The sequence below is a fragment of the Pelecanus crispus genome, chromosome 22 (genome assembly GCF_030463565.1).
Source record: "Pelecanus crispus isolate bPelCri1 chromosome 22, bPelCri1.pri, whole genome shotgun sequence".
NCBI lineage: Eukaryota > Metazoa > Chordata > Aves > Pelecaniformes > Pelecanidae > Pelecanus > Pelecanus crispus.
The window spans coordinates 3,812,400-3,825,061 of NC_134664.1; the positions used below are offsets into that span (position 1 = coordinate 3,812,400).

Here is a 12,662-nt window from a genome sequence, read left to right on the forward strand (position 1 = left end):
CCAGGGCAGGGTGCAATGGAGGAGCTGGAGCAGGGTGGAGCTGGGGATGTCTCCAGGCACTTGGGGTGACCCAGGGTGGCTTTTCCCCGTGACCCCATGGCTCAGGAGAGGGAAGGCTGCCTGGTATCCCTGGGGGCACTTAGAAGGGGGACGGGGCAGAAACCCTGACCCTGGAAATGAAAGAGCTGACAACACACCTCTGGCTGGGTCGGTGCCTTTATTGTGGAGCTGGATCCCAGTGGGATCCCCCCGGGTGTGCTGGGGAGCGGAGGGTGAGCTGGGGGAGTGGCGGGGGGCTCTGCGTTTTGGGGACGCCATGGCCGGCTGCTGCAGGGTGGGGACTGGCCTGGGTCAGGCGTTCTCCCAGAAGAAGGTGTTGCAGGCCACGGTGAGGGCGGCCACCAGGACCACGTACTCCTGGAAGTCCACCTCCCCGTCGCCGTTCTCATCCAGGTCCTTCATGATGTTCTCCACGACACCCGTGTCCTTCTGGGTCTGCGGGGAGGGTGGTGACAGGGGGAGCCCCAGGGCTTGGCAGCCTGCTGGGACGCTGCCGCGCCGGGACATGGAGGGAAAGGGGACCCCCGGCCCCCGCGCCCCAGCATGGCCGGTCCCTACCTCCAGGAAGGAGCCGAGCTCGCTCTGCAGCAGCTCCTTCAGCTCCTTCTTGCTCAGCTTGTACTTGTCCCCCTCTTTGCCAGAGTAGTGGTGGAAGACGTTGATGAGCGTCTCCATGGCCCCTTCCAGCTGTGACGCCATGGCTTCAGCTGTGGGGAGTCACCCGCCGTGTTATGGGGGGCACCTGCCGGTCCCCCCTTGCCACGGGGGGCAACCCCCAAATTGCAACCACCCCCTGCCCCGTCCCCTGCGGGGGAGCGTCGCATGCCGTGGCCTCCGCTCTGAACGCTGGGTGCTGGGCAGAGAGCCGGCAGCGGAGCCGTGGGGGTCTCGGGGCACCCCGCTGCTCCCCAGGGCTGGCTGGGGTGCTCCTGTGGGAGGGGGCCCCGGCCGCCTGCCCCCTTGCAGGGCACCCATGCCCCGGCCGGGACCTGTGCTCACCTGAGCTCCCCGCCGCGCTGCCCGCCCGCTGCTCCGAGTGCGCCAGGCTGGGCCAGCTGAGGATGTTAAATAAGCTCCAAGCCCCCTCCCTCCGGGAGGATCGGATACCGGGGCTGGACAGCCCGGCTGGCACCACCGGGCCACTCCGCGCCGCCTTCACGGGGGCCGGGATGCGAGGAGCCCCCCACACCGGCCCCGGGATGACGCAGTGCAGTGTTTCCAGCCCCACCGGTGCCTACCGGGTCACGGTGGGCAGGGGAGGGGTGGGCAGTGATGCCGAGAGTCGCTTTGGCACCATGTCCCTCCCCGTGCTAAACCTCGCGTGTTCCTTCTTGCCACCCCCACGGCTGAGGCTGGCCCCACCGCGGCCCCGTGGGATGCGGGTGGCATGGGGATGTGTGGGGTGGGCAGCGGGGTCCCTCGCTGAGGCCACCCCCGGCTGGCTCTGCCTGCCCTGGGCCTCATCCCATGCCGGGTCCTGGCTCCGCTCGCAGTCGTGGCCCCCGTGGCACTACGGCACCCGGGGTCTGACCCCATGGCGTCACCCGCTCGGCGCCCGCCGGCATCCCCCATCTGTCAGCGCCGTGGTGCCGTGCCGGATCCGTCCCCAGCCCTCCTCCCCCAGGCTGATAAGGCGTGGGTATCCAGTGTCCTCGGCCTCGCAACGGGAGCCAGCCGGGGCCGGTGGGGGCTATCGAGTGACTCAGCCCAGGCCCCCCGGGGCTGCCCGCTCCCCGCACACAGAAGGGCCTCTTGTCAAATTAAAAAAAAGCCCCACAATCCCAGCCCGGAGGTTGCTCCAGCAACGGCTTGGCCAAGAAACCAGATTCCTCAGCTGGCACGGCCGATGCTGATAATCCTGGTCCCGCTCCGGCTCTCGTTACGGCCCTGCATCCGCATGGCCGGGGCAGCGTTGGGCCGAACCCACTGCGGCCTCCCCGGCACCGGCATCCCCGGGGGAACAGCCGCGGGGCTGAGCCCCCAAACTCAAGCAGGCATGGTCGTCCCGTCCGTCCCCCCCCTTTTTGGGACCCTACTGCAGGGGGGCTGCCGGGAGCTGCCAGCGCAGTGTCGTGGCTTTTCGCAAGAGCCAGGTGGTGCCGAGCTCTTCATCCCGGATTCCAGTCCTAATTTGGGGCTAATTATATCCTGCTCCCTCCGTTTCCATCTCCTGCACTTCCTGTCCCTGCGGTTGGGAAACACTACGGCCATGCAGTCTGGGGACCCCAAACCCACCCTGCCACCCGGTCCCCTGTCCCCGTGCGGCCACCCCACCATCACTGCCCTGCGCTGGGGGCGGGGGGTGGCTGGGGGGCGGGTCTGGAGGGTTTGGGGTGATGCACAGGGTCTTGAGGGTCCAGCTCCTGTCCTGCACCCAGGGCAGCTGAGGTGGCTGCGGAGGGGGTCCCGGATGGAGGTGGGGGGCCCTGGCTGGAGGTGGAGGTCCCAGATGGAAGTGGGGGTCCTGGAGGGAAGTGGGGGTCCCTGGCTGGAGGTGGGGGTCCTGAATGGAGGCTCAGGAGCTCCCAGAAGGAGACAGCTCCCATTTTTGGTACGGGGCAGGGAGGGGGGCCTGGGGCTGGTGAGCTCCAGGAGAGGCTGGATCCAGAGCCTGGGGACAGGGGGAAATGGGGAAGGACGCCGGTGGCACTCACTCGGTGATGTCCGTGCGGGGGCTGGCGGCAGCGGAGCCCCGGTGCCCCTGTCCCCAGTGCAGCTCGGCAGCGGGCAGGATCCGGCCGCCCCTTCTGGGAAAGCCTGGCCCCCGGGGCTGTGTCGCCTGCCCAGTTGGGCAGCAGCTGCCCGTGACGGGAATAGGCATTGCTGCCCAGTCCTGAGCTTAAAAATAACCCGACCCTGGTCCCTGCAGTGGGCACAGAGCCGGGGCCGCCATACCCCAGGCAGCGGCGCGGCCGGTGTGCCCAACTGCCCGGCTGTGCCGCGCTCCCCAAGGAGCTCCGGCTGTGCTCGGCGGGGGCATTGCCCCGCTCTTATTAAACCCGAAACCTCCTCGGAGATCAGGATTCGGCCAGGCATTTTCCAAGCGGTGGGACTGGCTGGAGCCGGGTGCCCAAGGGTAAACCCCGACGCCGCGGGGGCATGGCGTGGGCGCCGGAGGGGTCGGCCCCGGGCGCCGCGGCCCCGCTCCCTGCCACTGCGGTGCCGGCCGTGGGGAGAGCACGCCCGGCATGTCCGTGCTGGCAGATCCCCAGGACAAGCTCTTACCAAACTGGGAGCAGCGAGGGACATGCCAGGAGGTTTACACACGTCTTGGAACAGGTTTCAGCCACTGTGACTCCCCATGCTCCACTTTGACCCAGCTAAACCAGTTGCTCCAGTTGCTGGTGCTGGGGCTGGGCTGATCTTGTCTCTCTGTCCCATTGCTGGAGCGTGGAAGAGGCTTTTCCATCCCTGGGGTTTGCAGCGGGGCGAGCTGCTGGGCGCCTGCCGTGCCGGGGCCATCGCGCTGGACATCCCATTTTGCAGCCTCAAATAACCACGCTCCCCTCCAACAAGGCCCAATAGGTGCGGTGGGCTGGCGCGGACCACTGCACATGCGGTGGCCACGGCGACTGTCCCTGGTTCGGGTCCTCAAACAAAACAGGTTGGGGACAACACCAGGACAAGGACATGAGGGTGGGCGCCAACCCTCTGGGATGCACCTGCACCCCGAGCCCTCGCCCCGGCACACGGGCTCCTGCGATGCTCTGCCCCCTCCCAGCAGCACCGGGGTCCCTGAGGCCGGGTCACCGCTCCTTGTCCGCGGGGACAGCCCCGAGCAGGGATCCCGGGCTCGACCGGGAGGTGCCGTTTCTCCTGCCACCTGTGATTTGGCCGCATCCTGTTGCGGGGCCGCTGCAGCGCCTGCTGCCTCTTCACCCCGTTCCGGCACCCCGAATTCCAGGGGCGGCGAGTCACGGGCCCGCCTGGCTCTTGGGGCCGGTGATTCACCCCAAACCTGTCCCTGTCCCTGCCGAGCCTGACTCATCCCGGTGGTTTCCCAAGAGACCATCTCGGTCCCCTGACGTGGGGCTCGGCGGAAGTCCCGTCCCCGTCCCCCCGTCACCCCGGGGAGGGGGACGGACCGGATGGGGCTGCGGGAAGCCAATTCCTCCCCCGTGAGCTGGTGATGGGTGCGGGGTGGGGACCGGGCTGCCTGGTGCCGGCTGGAGCCTCCCCATCCCTGTGGAAAGGTGAAGCGATTGCGTCAGGGCTCAGCAGAAACCGGGCCAGTGATGGTGGCAGACTCCCGGGTCCCCAAAACACCGCTGGTGGGGGGGTCCGGGCTGCGCCGGGCTCCCACGTGCTGTCCCAGGGGTGCTGCTCGCCCCGGCCTCGCTCCCCATCACGCTAGGTGTCACGCTGCCGCGGGGATGCCAGGACACGGCCCCAGTGACGTGCGGGGATGGGGTGACCGGCAATCAGGGACATCCCTGCCGTGCTCCGAGCGGAGACGGCGCTCAGCGTCACACCCATCCCATGCCGCCGCCCCGGGTGTCCCCACCGCCCCTCCCCGGGGCCGTGCCGTGGGCACCACGCGGGGTTTGTTTGGGGCCGAGGCGCAGTGCCGGGGCGCGGGGGCCCCGTGGGAACGGCAGTGCCATGGCACGGAGCTGCTCCGTCTCCCAGGTGGAAACCTGCCAGGGCTGCCATGTTATAAATACACAATGATTAAAGGGGAACGCTTGGGCCGTTCCAACCCCCTAATTAATTTGGATTAATTAATTTTTACAAAGCCCACTATTAATAGGGATGATGTCAGCGGGCAGCTGAGTCACAACTCTCACTCGGTGCGGGTCGAGCCTGGCCCTGGATCCACAGCGCTGCCGGATCGCAGGTGGGGATGAGCCACCGTGTCGGGGCACGGCAGGACGTGAGCAGGGCGCCGGGGGCCACGTCCTCATCCCCACCGCGACCCCAGCGCTGCAGGGATGCACTCGGGGCTGAGACTTGCCCCGCACGCCCAGAAAGGTCTGGGTGATGCTCGAGCCCCGCGGGATGCTCCAGGCCAGCCCGTGCTGGAGCAAACCCGCTCTGTCCTCCCGTGTCCCTCCCCTCTGCCCCGCAGTCCCATCCTGCTCCCCACCAGAACATCCCCATGGCGGCAGAGCCCACGCGGTGCAGCGGAGGCCGGGGCAGGTTCACACCCAAGGGGCCGAGCGCTGAATCCGGTCTGCTGCCGGCACAGGGAAGGAGGAGAGGAGGACATCTCTGCGTCCGGATGGCGTCCGTGCGTCCATCCGGTTGAAGCAGGAAACCTAACACTGGGTCACGGGAGACAAAGTGCCGCGCAGCTCTCCCATCCTGCGTCGTGGGGTATAAAACCTCCCAGGGGCTGCGACCTGCCTGCGCTCTGCCTGCGGGTGAGGGGGGGTAAGTACGGAATTGCTGCCTGCAGCACCGGTCCCACCGCAGCCACCGCCTCTCCAGCGCTCGCAGGATGAGAGCGGCACTGGGGACCCCTGCCGTACCCCCGTCCCTTTCCTGACGTCCACCCACGCCGGCTGCCTCTGTGGCACTTGCGCCACGCCGAATGGCTCTGCTCTCCCGCCCCGCGCCAGCCAGGGAGGGCCTGGCCAAAGCGCTCGGCCCCTAGGGAGCAGGGGGGCAGCCCCCAGCCCTGCAGAGCTGAGCTGAGACCTTGCAGACTCGCTGCACCCTGGGCTGGGGAAGGGGGCAGGGTGCCTTTCTCCCAACGCGCCCCGGGCATCGCCTCCCCGGGACGCACCTCTGACCCCCTCATGGGTCCTCTCCCTGCAGCCCTGGGCCACTGCCGTGCCCCAGCACCATGGCCACCAGTGAGCTGACCGAGCTGGAGACGGCCATCGAGAAGATCGTCACCATCTTCTTCGCCTACGCGGGGAAGGAGGGCAAGAAGGGCACGCTGACGGCCGGCGAGTTCAAGGAGCTGGTCCAGCTCCAGCTGCCCAGCCTGATGAAGGTGAGGCGAAGGGCAGCATGTGTGGGGTGGCTGGATCCCCGTGGGTCCCCCCAAGCTGGGGGGCTGCTCCCGGTACCCTGGGATTTGCAAACAAGAGCGAGCAGCAGCCCCTGCTCCCCTCCACCCCTGTCCCGCTCACTGGGGACCGGGATGCGGCCGAGCCTCCCCTGTCCTCCCTGCAGGACACCCCCTCCCTGGAGGAGAAAATGAGCGAGCTGGATGTGAACAGCGACCAGGAGCTGAAATTCGGCGAGTACTGGCAGCTGATCGGGGAGCTGGCGAAGGCCGTGCGGAGGGAGAAAGCGGGGAAGAAGTGATGGGGCTGGTGGGGAGACTCGGCTGACGCGCAGCTAATAAAAGAGGTTTCCCTGAGCGTGAGCATCGCCGCTGTTCTTAGCGGGGGGCTCCCGATTTGGGCAGCCCATCTCCTTCCCTGCCTGCCCATGGCCACGCTGTGCCCAGGGACTGGCCCAGCACCACGACTGGTGGGTCGGGGCTCACTCTGCGTTGGGGTGGCTGCTGCAGGGAACCTGTGATGGATGGGGCCGTTCCCAAATTGCCCTTGCGCTGGTCTGGCTTGCGGGGTGCCATCCCGCGCCCCACAAACGCCTTCCTGCCAGGCTGCGAGCTTGCTTAGTGCAACCCCGATGGGTGGCAGAGATGTGGCTGGGACCGGGGTGGGGCTTGGGAGCATCTCCGGCAGCGCCGCCGCGTTTGGCTGCGGTAGCTGCCACCTCCAGGACATCGGTGCCCATCCTTGCTGGGGTCTTGGGTTGTGTGGGGAGACACGGCTGCTGGCACAGCGCGTCCCCGGCTCAGCACCCCTAACCGAGCTCCCATGGTTGGGAATGCCCATTCCCGGCGTTCATCTCCCAAATCCCAGCGCTGCTGGGAAACGGTGAAATCCCTGATATGGGGTGACCTGTCCCCAAGGCGGCTAGAGGCCGGTGCCCAGGTGGCCGTTCCCACGCGGTGCTGCGCGGCTGTGCCATGCTGGGCCGGATGGGGAGCCATCGGTGTGGCCGGGAAGGAGGCGTTTCCCAGCCCCACGCTGGCCCTGGGCCAGGCTCCGAAATGAGACGCCTTGCACCACACCGCAGCTGGCGGCGCGCAGGGAGCTCCCACTCACACCTCCCCGCGGTATAAAACCCCGGCGTGCCGCAGCCCGCGCAGACCCAGGAGAGCCCGTGGAGCAGGTAAGTGGCCCATCCGCCACCGCGGGATGGGGGTCCGTGCCCAGGGGTCCCGCCACCCCTCCGCACTCCCCCTGCTCCCACGCTCGGCTCTGCCACGACTTGCTGCTGGGGCAGGGATGCTCCTGCTGCCGGGACATGTCCCGGCAGCTCACCACATCCCAGGGCTCCTTCCTCGCCCTGCACTCAGTCCCAGCACCGGAGGAGGGGAAAATCCCCTCAAGCTGAGAGCTTAGCCTGGCTTTCTTCCCCCACCAGCTCCCCAAGACCCCGTCGGAGAGGACAGCCCCACCGCTGCTGCCACTGAGGACCTACAGACCCTGTGAGGAGCAGCATGGGCCAGTGCAACTGCCGCAAGAAGCGCAAGGTCCATGAGCGACGCCGTGGCACCGGGAGGGCTGGGACCCTCGGCGGGGCGCGGGGCGCAGGGGTGACCCCGCACAGCCCCATCCCTCGGAGCGCAGCCCTGGGCACGGGGTGACTCAGAGCAGCGAGGCTGGGCCAGCCCCATCCTGGAGCCAGGCTCCAGCAGAGGAGCCGGGGGGCTGTTTCGGGGTTCGGCGACGCTGCCCCGGCGCTGGGCAAGGGGCAACCTGGTGCTGCAGACTTGGAGCCGCTTGAAAGCTCAGGGAACCAGGCAGCTTTCTCCAGCTCCCGTGGACTCACCTTCGGGAGCTGTGCTTGCTTCTTGCAACCTCTCCAAGGATGCCCAACAGCAGAAAGTCTCCTGTTTTCCTCGGCTTTCAAATGGGAGGTGCCCACCCCGCGCCCCTTTGCACCTGTGGAGGATTTGGCCCCAGCTGGCTGAGCCAGGGCACCGGGCTGAGGCCCTGAAGATTGCTGGGTTTTTCCTAATGGGCATTGCCTGATGTGGTTTAGTAGTTTTTCAAGGGGAAACCACAGATGCCGAGTGAATCACCATCGTTTCCCTTCAAACGCAGCTTTGGCTAATTCGCACGAGTGGCCGGAGAGCCGGGTGCTTGAGTCGGGCCAGACTCTGTCCCCCACTCCGCCGGGGAAGGGGTCTGCAGCCCTGCCGGGGAGGGAGAGGGGCTCCCACCGCCGCCAAGCCCTATCCCGGCAGGCGCCCGAGTCGTCCTGGGCACTGACTCATGCCGCCATCCGCCGCTTGTGCAAAGGAGAGGAAGAACCAGTCCGGACGGCTGCGGCGGCCCCCGCGCGCCGTGGGTGTAGCGCCCGGAGACGCCGGGGTGGCTGAGCCTCGCTGGCCCCGGGCAAGGAGAAGCCTGGGCAAGGAGAGATGGGGGGTGACAAGCCTGCAGGGAAGGGTGTCATGTCGAAGTGGAGGGGGTATGACAGCTGTAGGGGGGTATTGCAGCTGTGCAGAGCCTGTATGGAGGGATGCAACATCTGTACAGTGGGGTTTCACATCTGTATGGAGTGGTCTCATCTGTGTGGAGTGGCCTTGCATCTGTATGGGGTTCCCAGACCTGTAGAGTGAAGCCTTACATCTGTAGAGTGAAGTCTTACATCTGTAGAAGGGGGTCTCACATCTGTATGGAGTGGTCTCACATCTGTATGGAGTGGTCTTGCGTCTGTATGGAGTGGTCTTGCATCTGTATGGAGGTCTCACACCTGTACAGTGAAGCCTTGCGTCTGTAGAGGGGGGGTCTGACACCTGTACAGAGGGGTATCATGTTGATAAGATTTATCACATCACTGCGGAGGGGTTGAACATCTGCAGAGAGCACTGGCACATCTGCTCAGGGGGTGTCCTGCCCATCTGGGGGATGTCCCATCCGTCCGGGGAGATGTCCCACTGGTGCTCACCCTCTCTCCCCCCGCACAGGACTGCCAGGAGCTCACCGATGTGGAGCGGGCCATTGAGACCGTCATCAACCAGTTCCACTGCTACGCGGTGAAGGGGCAGAAGGAATACCTGACGCCCAACGAGATGCAGGAGCTGGTGGCGCAGAAGCTGCCCCACCTGGGGAAGGTGAGGGCAGAGCCCGGGGGTGGGCAGGGGGAGCTGGGGTGGGCATGGGCTGCCTGCGGGACCCCGCATCCCCATCACCCCGATGCTTTTTCTGCCCCCGCTGCAGTGCGTTGGACCGCTGGATGAGAAGATCGAATGCATGGGAGACCCTGATGAGGCCAAGCTGGAGTTCGGAGAGTACTGGGACATGATGGGGGATGCGGCCAAGGGCTGCCGGAGGAAGTAGAGGGCGGCGGGGGACGGGAAGGCGCCCGAGGCCTCAGGCTCTGCACCGAGAAGCGCGAGAGGCTGCTGGTCCCGGTGGGATGTGCCTGGGAAAACGCAGCGTCGCTCCTGCCGGGGCTTGTCTCCTCCCTGCGTCCCCAGCCGGGGCGGAGGGATCCCACTCCCCGGCTCCATCCCTGCCCTCTCTCGTCTCTCCTTCCCTCTTCTTCCCGTCAGGAAACCTCCCTTCCCGTCAGGAAACCTCCCTTCCCATCCCCAGCTCTGGCCCGTGCTGCGGCAGGAGGGAGGTGGCAAGGAGGTTCCTGGCCCTGGCTCTAGAACCACCTTCCTCCGTCCTTTGCTCCAGAGCCTGTACCCCCAGGGTTGTCCCACCTCCAGCCCTGAACCGGTTGCAGGTCCCCCAGCCCCGGAGCATCGCAGCGAGAGGGACTCAGCTCTTTTCTCCCCAAAACCCTTGGATGTGCGGGCTCATCCCTCCGGCCCCGTGCCCTGCCACCTGATGGGAGCCCCTTTGCCACCGCTCTGCCTTGTGCTTTGAGCACCTTCGGGGGCATCCTGGGCTCCGGGCATCCTGGGCTCCGGCCCGGCCTCGATGTTGCTGTTCGTGGCCTGGGCGTATTCTCTGCTCTTCCCCCAGTGCAGGGACTGCGGTGCCCTGTGCCTGCCCAGATTTTGGGGTGCCGTGCCAGGGCATGCCACCTGTGTGGTGCTCCCCTGCCTGCCCCTCTCCAGGGATGCTGGCCCCCGGCTGGCGGCTGGGCTCGGGGCTGGGACGGTGGCGGGTTGTTATCAGCTTGCGTCACTTGCAACCATTTTTGTATAAATTAATAAAGGAAAACACTGGAAAAAAACCCAGCCAGGATGGGGTGACCTCATTTGTCCGTCACGGGAGAGGGAAAGTGGGGAGCAGGGAGGGTTGGGGCTGCAGCAATCGGGGCTCTGAGCATCGCTCGCTGCTGGGTTGCACGGCCCCGCTGGCCCCAGTGCAGAGCACGAGGGTGCAAGGGATGCTGTGGACATGCACCGGATGCTGCAAGTGTGCATGGTGCTGCGGGTGTGCATGGGGCTGCACGTATGCATGGGATGCTGCGGTGTGCAGGGTGCTGCGGGCGTGCGTGAGCACCGTGGGTGTGCACGGTACTGTGATGGCCATGGTGCTGTGGGGGTGTGTGGGCATTGCGGGTGTGCACGGCGCTGAGGGTGTGCACAGCACTGAGGGTGTGCACGGTGCTGAGGGTGTGCACGGCGCTGAGGGTGTGCACGGGGCTGTGCACATGCCCACTTCCCAGGGTGGCTCGTGCCTAGCGGTCCCCGTTGCAGGGACCCCACAACAGAGCCGGGGCTGTGTCTCCAAACTGGGCACCCAAGGGCTTTGGGCGTGTGGCTCCACACCAGGCTGGAGGGAGCTCAGAGGAGACCCCCAAAATCCTGGGCTCAGAAAGACCCAGGAGCTGCGAGGTCAGCAGCGAGATCCCACCTGTGCCAGGAGAGCATGGGATTTCTGTGTAATTACAGCAAATTAAAAAACAGTAAATGCCACAAAGCGGTGGCTTGCTGGGATGGAGCAATTAGCTCAGGCACTGAGTGCATGGAGGGTGAAGACATGGGCTTGAGAGAGTGCAGGGCACCCACTGAGCCTGGTTTTCCCACCTTTCCTCTGCCATCCGGGCCATTCCCACTGAGCTCCGTGTCCCGGAGGAGCCCGTGGGCAGCCCCAGAGGTACAGTGGGGACAGGGATCCCAAAAAGGGAGAGGGTGCGGGCACCTCAGCAGCACCTGCATCACCTTGCGAGGCTCTGTGCTGTGGGGGGAAAAAAAAGATGAACAAAAGCAAACCAAACCCCAGAGAAATGTGATGAAACCTGAGGCTGGGCCAGGGGTGGCAGGTCCTCGCGGGACGGTGGCCGGCACGGCAGCACCGGCACCGCGGCTCGGCCACAGGCCACCCTCTGTCTCCTCTCACCTTGGCGCGGATTTCACAACGAGAATGACTATTTATTGTTCCTGCCTTGGAAATAAATACATGGAAATTAAGCAGAAAGGTGTGGTGTGCATTTAATTAGAGACAGGAAATGTGTCAAATGGTTGGGGTGATTGGGGGGGAAAGGGGAGCCAGGGCTCCTGGATCCTCTTCCGAGCACCAGGCTGGGAATGTGCCGTGGGAGCGGGGACTCCTGGGTCCTATTTCTGGTTTGGTGACCAGCTCCCCAGCGTGATGGTGCGCTGTCGGGAGGATGGCAATTCCTGCGGTGTGAGCCATCCTCGATAAGTATCTGTTGTATCTGGAAAGTCCTCGGAGGTGGTAGGAACAGCTCAGCCCGTGCCGGGGCAGCCGGCGCCCCTCGGTGAATCGGCGCCGACCACGGCACCGCGCTGGTGGAAACGCTGAGGAATGTGTTCGCCCTTGCCGGGGTGGCCGCTGCGTGCAGGAGCGGTGGCTCCAGGGTACCCACCACGGCGGTCACCGAAGACCCCCAAAGCCAGGGCTCAGTGTCCCCCCTCTGCAAAGGGTCCCATGGGGCAGAGCTTGTCCATGAGAAGCCAAACTGCTCCCGACCCTTCAGACCTGGAGCTGGTGGGGAGCAGGGGAGAGACCAACCTCATCGGGGCGATCAAAATGCTTGGGAACTGTCTTGTGATGGGTTTAGATGGTACGTGGCTGCTCTGAGCACACGCACACGCCCTAGATGCCTTGTAAAAATAAGGGCCTGGATGTGGTTGTGACATCTGCCAGGCACAGGAGAGTAATGAAAGCCCATGATTCAGAGGTGAGCTGTTTGCCTGCAGGGTCAGGGAGGGATTCCCACCCTCCTGGGATGTTGCATCAACGACACCGGAGCATCTCGGCCGAGAATGGGTTTGCTTCCTCCCAACCGAGATTAGGAGGAAGCCAGTGGAGAGCCGGGATGACATACGTAATTTTTTCCAGGATGGGAGTCCCAAAGGTCCTCTGAGCAGGTGCCTGCTGCCTCCAACATACCTCCTCCTACTTTGCATCCTTCAATATGCAGCTCCCAATAACGCCCATATCTAATCTTGGCGTCAAATCGCTGCGCCATTGCTCTGGTAGACATACAGGGGTACAATTTGCTGGGACAATTAATTACGGATGTGACTTTACAAGCACAGCTACCAGCCGAGAAGAGCCTTATCTGTCCCAGTGCGTCTGGAGACAGCCGAGAGCTGGATACGGCCCTGCTTGGAGCCGGAGCTTGTGCTTCCAGGGCCCCCAAGACCGGCGCCAGACCCTTTCGCCCTTGAGAACAAGTGGTTTTGGTTCAAATAA

The 12,662-nt window shown here is 65.3% G+C and overlaps 3 protein-coding genes across 3 annotated transcripts; 2 read left to right on the forward strand and 1 right to left on the reverse strand.

Annotated features, from left to right (window-relative positions):
• Positions 1 to 351: 351 nt before the first annotated feature.
• On the reverse strand, positions 352 to 759 carry S100A1 (S100 calcium binding protein A1). The gene is made up of 2 exons (XM_075724404.1): positions 619 to 759; positions 352 to 495 (listed from the first exon to the last, which is right to left on the reverse strand). Exons 1-2 carry the CDS (start codon positions 757 to 759, stop codon positions 352 to 354), a joined length of 285 nt encoding a protein of 94 aa, XP_075580519.1.
• A 5,089-nt stretch (positions 760 to 5,848) lies between these two features.
• Positions 5,849 to 6,318, forward strand: S100A13 (S100 calcium binding protein A13). Its single transcript, XM_009483620.1, has 2 exons — positions 5,849 to 6,001; positions 6,184 to 6,318. Exons 1-2 carry the CDS (start codon positions 5,849 to 5,851, stop codon positions 6,316 to 6,318), a joined length of 288 nt encoding a protein of 95 aa, XP_009481895.1.
• Positions 6,319 to 7,528: 1,210 nt separating this feature from the next.
• On the forward strand, positions 7,529 to 9,377 carry LOC104025209 (protein S100-A14). The gene is made up of 3 exons (XM_075724560.1): positions 7,529 to 7,561; positions 9,005 to 9,151; positions 9,258 to 9,377. Exons 1-3 carry the CDS (start codon positions 7,529 to 7,531, stop codon positions 9,375 to 9,377), a joined length of 300 nt encoding a protein of 99 aa, XP_075580675.1.
• Positions 9,378 to 12,662: the final 3,285 nt, after the last annotated feature.